This window comes from Mastomys coucha, unplaced genomic scaffold (assembly GCF_008632895.1).
Source record: "Mastomys coucha isolate ucsf_1 unplaced genomic scaffold, UCSF_Mcou_1 pScaffold21, whole genome shotgun sequence".
NCBI lineage: Eukaryota > Metazoa > Chordata > Mammalia > Rodentia > Muridae > Mastomys > Mastomys coucha.
In genome coordinates, this window is record NW_022196904.1 from 93,342,134 (window position 1) to 93,349,650 (window position 7,517).

Consider the following 7,517-nt stretch of genomic DNA (forward strand, 5'->3'; position numbering starts at 1 on the left):
GTTCCTGCTTACCTCTGATCCTGGGTGTGTCAGAGCACCTGGGAGTGGAGCTTCCTCTGGGTGTTGTGCAAATAAGTAGTCTTCAATCCTTTTCCTCCTCTCCATTTCCACTTCCCCAGTCTCATTTCTGGACTTATAGCAGACCACATGCATGAAGCCTCTTCTGTCTCCTTGCCCTCATTCCCAGGGCATTCAGAAGATCCTTGTAGCAAATCCAACTTCTCTTCCTTTGGGAGACCTTCTTAGATGTTCCCACTCTCTGCCTCTAGTCCATCCCCACCCCTTCCTGCTAGCTCTCAGTATCAAGAAACATATTCTATCAGGGAACCCCAGTAGTTTCTGGCACAAACCACACCTGGCAGAAACTCAGAAGCACTCAGTACCAGGCAATCTATAGTCACCACATTCTCCTAAGATTGAGAGAGGGCAACGGAAACCAAGGAACAAAACACCCACTCAACAATGCCAAGACCATATATCAGTACCTAGAATTACAATCATCCCAAACCCAGATACCCAGACACCAGTATAGAAATGCAATAAATTTCTCCAAGAATCCAACAGTTCTATTATAGTAGTTATAGTGCAACATACCAGAGGCACAAATAGCTATTATGAGTGTGATCAAGGATATTATTTGCACACGCAGGCAAGAAACTTACTTTCACATTGAAGTAAAAACATCTGAACACATAAAATTATAAAATAAAATAAAAAGACAGAATTCTGTATAATGAGAATATCACTAATTATCAAATTAACAATTTCTGTGGGATTTTAATTTCTTGTTAGTAAGCTAAGTAAAAGCAATAAAACTTACATGATGGCCATATTTTCAGGTTTAAGTTTTAGACTATTTTTAATATCTCTACTTTTTCTTAGTACATAAACTGTGGCACAGACTGATGACTATCTTGTTTTCCCCAAACTTCATGAATGCAATTGTAAGGTTTGTTAAATACTGGAAAGAAAGGGAGGAGATGAGAATCAAAGGACAATTTTACTTCGATATAAAGACAGGAGTAACATATAAGAGCCTCGGTTCCAGTATGTTTGCTCCTAAGTGTTTTCCCCTAGACAAGACAAGGAAAGCACATTCATAAAATTTCAATAATGCAGTCTTCTGACCAAAATTGGCATAATGAAAATACCAGTTGATGAGCCAATGTGGACAGGGAAATGTAACAATAATAAAGATGAGATCATGAACTTAGGAGTGAGAGGGGGCATGGGAGGAGTTGAAGAGAGGGACAGACAACAGTAATAAAGGTGCAGTTATACATATGAAGCTGTAAACAAAATATTTTTTAAATGCCAAGAAGGAACATAGTAATGTTTATGATTTTGAAGATACAATGGCAGTACTTGGAAAAAGCAATAGAATTATTTTTTTTTTTACAAGTTCCACAAAGAAAACTAACTTTTTCAACATTTTACCTCTTGCACTAAAATTCTGGGCTTTTGAATAATAAAACCATATAATCCTTTTCTGTTGTTTTACACCATGGTGTATACTGTGGTTTATTTAATTATTTCTATTTTACATGTAGATGTTCATCCTGAATCTGTGCACCACCATGCTTTCAGGGCAAGCAAATGGCAGAAAAAGACATCAGACCCTTTTGAGATGGAGATGTAGGTGCTTGTGAGTCGCTATGTGGGCACTGTGATTTGAACACAACTCCTATGAAAGAGCATCCAGTGCTCTTAACCACTGAGCCACCTCTCCAGTCCCATGCTGTTTTTTAATAGCATCTATAGAGTACTTATATATAATCTTCATGCAATAAAGGGTAGTTTTATTTTAAGTGCATATAGAGATTATAGTCTGTTATTGGGTAAATCAGTAGGAAAAGAATCTCACTGATAAGGAAATACATTTTTAATATTTATAGTATAAGTACTTCATAAGATAAAGTTATCAAATATTTCCTTATTGGTATATTGTTTCTATGCAATCACTATCTCAGTTAATTTATGATTTGTATATATTTGAATACTGAGAAACTGTCAGTGAAAGGGGCTGGAAAAAGCAAAGGAAAAACTGAAACCCAAATTACAAAGTTTATTCTTCAATATCAAGACTCTAGAACATGGTAATGCTATTTACATAGGATTGGTACAAGTTTATGTAAACTGATTAAAGGATACCAAAGCTATAGGGACACTCTTAATAATCTATGAATTCTGCCTCAACTGTTTGCCTGACTCATCTCTGCATGAACCTGCTAGGGACACAATGTCTATAAGTTATTAAGACATGCAACAGACATCCCTCCTCAAGGGAAATCATATATCATTAATCATATCCCTTGTGTGAGAATGGGAATGGGGAGGGGTTACTTCATCCTACTTACCTCTTGAGAATTTAGTTGTGCATAAATGTTTTCATTTACCTCTCAGTAGTATCTTTCCCTTCTGAAAGTGTAACTGAATTCTTCCAAATTCTTTTCGTTACTCCTGTGAACCAAGAGAGTCAAGGCTGGTGAGTTGACACTGGGATCAGTTAGTAAGAAGGAATACTTTCCTCACGTGTGATATTATTAAACCACACAATTTTCAGCTCATTTGGTGTCTAAGGGGTTGTGCTCTGAACACTTGTCTGTGGGAAGAATGGATCTTTTTTACATCAATCATTCTTTCTAAAAATATTTAAAATCACATTTATTTTATTTGTGTTTATGTGCACGGGGGTGCATGCACACATGTGCATGGGTGTGTGCACATGCATACACACATGCGTGTATATGCATTTGTGCCATAATATATACATTTGGAGGTCAAAGAACAGCTTGTGTGAGTCAGGTTCCTTCCATTGTGTGGATTCTAGGGATCTAATTCAGATCAAAAGGCCTAGCAGCAAGTGCCTTTACCTGCTGAGCCATCTCTCTGGCCCAATACCAATGATGCTATGATAAGACAGTGGCCTTTTAATAGGAAGCTATTGATTTCAAGTACAGAGCAACTAATGTACTCAGATAAATATCCAGGATTTCAGTAGAGGTTTTCTGGTGAAAGAAATAAGTTGAGAATAAGTTCTGACTAAAGCAAGAACCCGTGGTTCTGATTCTTTGAACCACTACCCCTACCCTCCTTCATAGTTTCAGTGATGAGTAGTTATTTTTCTCCGTCTTAGACGTGTATTCCCTGTGACTTTTCTTTTGTACTGTGGTGGAGTTAACAGCAAATCTGTGCTATAACAGACTGAATTTAAAGTTCATTAATGAGATGTTTTGACATCATGGGTCTTCCAGAGTTTACTTGCTCATCAGCCAAAGACATAGCTGTCATTTTAGGGAGAACATCATGGAACATCTCTGTTGGGGATTATTTATATAATTTCTGTGCTTTTGGTAGTTTATTCTACACCAGGCCATGGGACTCAGAACACACATTCACAAGAACACACATTTGCTGGCAGTCATCTGCATTTCTCTCAGATGTGATAGATGTGCTTACTGGTTAAGGCAAGTGCTAGTGACAAATTAAGAAAGAGCAGTTCACTAATGTAAAGCTCTGACTAGCAACCTAGAAGATATGTCACAAAGCCTAGGTAGCCTTAGGTTTTCTTCTTCTGGGCATAAGACAACAGATCCCCACCACAGGTCCTAGTGTACAACCATTATGAGTTTTTTGCCAAGTCACTTTCCTGCCTTTTGCATGACTTTGTAACTTTATTATGGTTAATTGCTTTTGGATAAGCACCAACTCTAACATTTACCTATGGATAGCTCTCAATCTGTAGGTACTAACAATAGGGGACTTCTTAGCCTCAATGTCTTGATTATCTTTCCCTTCTACCAGAAAGAACTATCTAACATAGATCATAGAAACCGAGTTAGCAACAAAGGGTGTTTTCCCCAGTGCCATCCCTAAATGTGGGCTCTATTGAGTATAAAGCTAGAGATTCTGAAAAGGTAGGGCCTAGTCACCAGCATACCAGAAAAGAAAACTTTGAGGCAAATTTTCTCTATGATTCTTTAATTTTGCTGTAGGAAGTGAGACTCAGCAGATACTTTACCCATACAAACTCCTCTGTCTGGCTGTTGGTTTTTTTTTTTTTTTTTTTTTTTTTTTTTTTTTTTTTTTTTTTTTTTTTTGGTGATGTAAGTTTCTTCCATACCAGCAGTGGGAATGTCTCCTCTGCTAGCAATGGAGAGGAGATACCATTTAATGTTTAGGACATTGGCCCTGAAGTCCCAAACTTTAGCACTTTTAAAAAAGCATCTTTTGGGTTCCTGGCTTTCTCCTATAGTTGAGTTAATACTGCTCACCCCTTCCCAAGCGTCTCAGGAAATACACATTCTTATGTTTGCATCTTCAAAAGCCTATAAACTGAATAAAGCCCATTTCAATCCCTGAAGCAGAAGTTCTCACACCACCCAGAATGACAATCTGCCCTCTCACCACTATTCTTCTGTTATCTTTCCCCTTTGGGCACTCAATTGCTTCAGTTTATTTTATCAAATGTATAGTCTGGAACACAGAATTTACCCTGCAAAAGTCAAGTCTCTTTCCTCACAGCTCTGCTTCATCTAGTACAGCACCAAACAAACAAACAAACAAACAAAAAACCAACAAAACAAAACACTTGAACTTAAGGTTTATTTTAAATTCTGTGTCTATTTGTGGGGTCTGAATGTGGGTGCATAAACATGGGTGCAGGTGCCTGTGGAAGCCAGAAGAAGTCAGGTTCCCCGGAGGTAGAGTTATAGGCTATAGTGATCCATCCCTCAAGGGTGATGAGAAAAGGATGCGGGTCTTCTGGAAGAGCAGTACTCTGTCTTAACAGCCTAGTATTTTTAACATTTGTATTTTTATCTTTTCCCTTCTCACTGCACTTCTTTTCCCTCTTACCTTTGGCACTTTCTCCCTTTTAAAAATGTGCTCATTTTAGAGTCTTAATCACATGCAGTTCTTGACTTACACAAATTACTTTTTTATATTGTTTATTAATCAATATGAATACATAGGCAATGAAGTGAAGCCACTGGCACAGAGAAGGGGCAATGAGCAAGCAATCTACAAGCATTTCTTCCTCTTGGAAACAGAAGGTGATTCCAAGCAGAAATGCTAACTGGTCACCAGTCTTCTGCACCCAGGGTTAGACATTTACCTTTCATAAGTGATTCTGAAAGAATCTTTGTCCTCAGGCTCAAGAACCAGCAGAGGCCATGTACAACCTAAGCTGTTACAACCCAGCTTCCTTCACTCTTGTTGGCATACCGGGCTTGGAAAAGTTCCACATCTGGATCGGGATACCCTTTTGTGTCATCTACATTGTGGCTATTGTAGGCAACTGCATTCTCCTCTATCTGATTGCAGTGGAGCAGAGCCTCCACGAGCCCATGTTTATATTGCTATCCATGCTGGCCGGCACAGACCTCATCTTGTCCACTGCTACAGTACCCAAACTGCTCAGTAACCTTTGGTTTGGGTCCAAAGAAATAACCTTCTCTGGTTGTCTCACTCAGATGTTTTTCCTCCACTTTAGCTTTGTGGTGGACTCGGCTATCCTGTTAGCCATGGCGTTTGATCGCTATGTGGCTATCTGCTTACCCTTGAGGTACAACACCATCCTGACTCCACAGGTGATTGTCAAGATTATGGTGAGCATCATTGTGAGGAGCTTCTCAGTCATCCTGCCAGATGTGTTCCTGCTGAGGCGGTTGCCATTTTGCAAGACCCGTGTCATTCCTCACACATACTGTGAGCATATAGGCGTTGCAAGGCTTTCCTCTGCAGACATCTCTATCAACATCTGGTATGGGTTTTCTGTTCCCCTCATGACTGTAATCTCAGATGTCATCCTGATTGCAGTATCCTACATCTTCATCCTCCGGGCAGTTTTTCTGCTCTCTTCCCAGGGTGCCCGCCAAAAGGCCTTGAGCACATGTGGTTCCCATGTCTGTGTCATCCTCATGTTCTACACACCTGCCTTCTTCTCCATCCTTGCTCATCGCTTTGGTCACAGTGTTCCTCGTAATGTTCTCATCTTATTTGCCAACTTCTATGTGGCCATCCCTCCTGCTCTAAATCCAGTTGTTTATGGAGTGAAGACCAAGCAGATCCAGGACAAATTCCTTCTTCTCTTCTCTTTGAGAAATACACAATGAGTGGGTACTGAAAGCTAAACTTAGCCAATGTTGATCTGATGAAAATTTTAATTCCCATTTATTTGAAACGGGGTCATTCTACCCATGCACAAAATACAGCTGAAGAGAAAAGGGGAGAGATCTCCAAAACCTCTGGGGAAAATCAAGACTTCTTTTGTTGAGCTGTCAAACCCCTTGGTGGATAGAGTTGGTCGATTTCAGTGCTTATGAGCAACACCACAACTGAGGTTTGCATCGTTTACTGATAGATATTTGAATGATGGGCATTTCCCAATATCCTTGTGTTTCACAGCTTCTTCATTAGAAGCAATGTACTGTACTTTTCCTTGCTAAGTACTGATCAATCCTAATCCTTTCTACTATAATTACTAAAATTTTTGCTTATACTTCTTTACACTACTGTATTTCCTTTTGCCTTTACTTGTTTAAAGAAAATGAGTAAAAAAGACAAACATCTCTTTTTATTCCCCCTTTACTCTGTACTTGGTGGATTAAGTAGAATTATTCCTTTTTCCTTTCTATTTTTTCTTAATTGTATGCTTGAAGAAAAATTTAATTTTTATGATCTAATTTTTTGTAGTACCATATTTAATTAAGAATTATTTTTGAAAGAGTAATGCCAGTTAATTGAGTTTACAGATAAGAAGAAAGAGTTGTAAAGATTACAGCATATATTAATTGACACGGTATGCATACAGGGGTCTGTGTAATTCTGAATTCTGAAAACTTTATCTAGTATAGTTGTGGGATCACATACACAAATGACACACAAATCCTTCAAAATTAAGTTTTTCACAAACTGGTTTAGAAACTCAGAACCAGCCTTTATGTATACAGATACTACATGCTAAACAGATAAAGCCACCAGAGCTCTAGAACCTACCTTTACATGGAGTATACCTGCACTACAACGTTTTCCTTTATGGTTTTGACACCACCAAAACCATGGATCTTAAAGCAGAAACTGACGAAATGTATTCTGTTCTCTGATACTCCCCTGTAGCAAAACTAGCTCAGCATTTGAATTGAACATTAGAGTTTGAAGTTCTCATGAGTCATTCTGTTGGAGGCGCGCGTGTGTGAATTTGTGTGTGTGTGTGTGTGTGTGTGTGTGTGTGTGTATTGCACTTTCACCTTTGATTTGACATCAAGTCTGACTATGCTCCAGCGTCCTGTCTGTCTCTCCATAAGTATTTCAAGGTCTTTTTGGAAGACGTTGCATCCTTGCTCCATAATCAGCTCCATTTACAAACAGCAGGGTGAGCATTTTACAATTCACAAAGAGTTTGCCATTTTTCATCTCGCTGAAACTCATTGTCCTAGGATCATGCATATATGTTTTTCCTCATAAAACTCCAAGTCTTGCATCTTATTTTTGTGGATTCATCTGTAATTTATTTA

At 38.6% G+C, this 7,517-nt stretch overlaps 1 protein-coding gene across 1 annotated transcript; it reads left to right on the plus strand.

Moving 5' to 3' along the window:
- The first annotated feature begins 5,152 nt into the window (after positions 1-5,152).
- Positions 5,153-6,201, plus strand: LOC116100749 (olfactory receptor 52H1-like). The gene has a single exon (XM_031384483.1). The coding sequence runs from the start codon at positions 5,175-5,177 to the stop codon at positions 6,114-6,116; it is 942 nt and encodes a 313-aa protein (XP_031240343.1). The 5' UTR covers positions 5,153-5,174; the 3' UTR covers positions 6,117-6,201.
- The last annotated feature ends 1,316 nt before the right edge of the window (positions 6,202-7,517 follow it).

What these genes read in the sequence shown, in the direction of transcription:
- LOC116100749 (XM_031384483.1), top strand. Translation starts at nt 5,175, where the DNA reads ATGTACAACCTAAGCTGTTACAACCCAGCTTCCTTCACTCTTGTTGGC.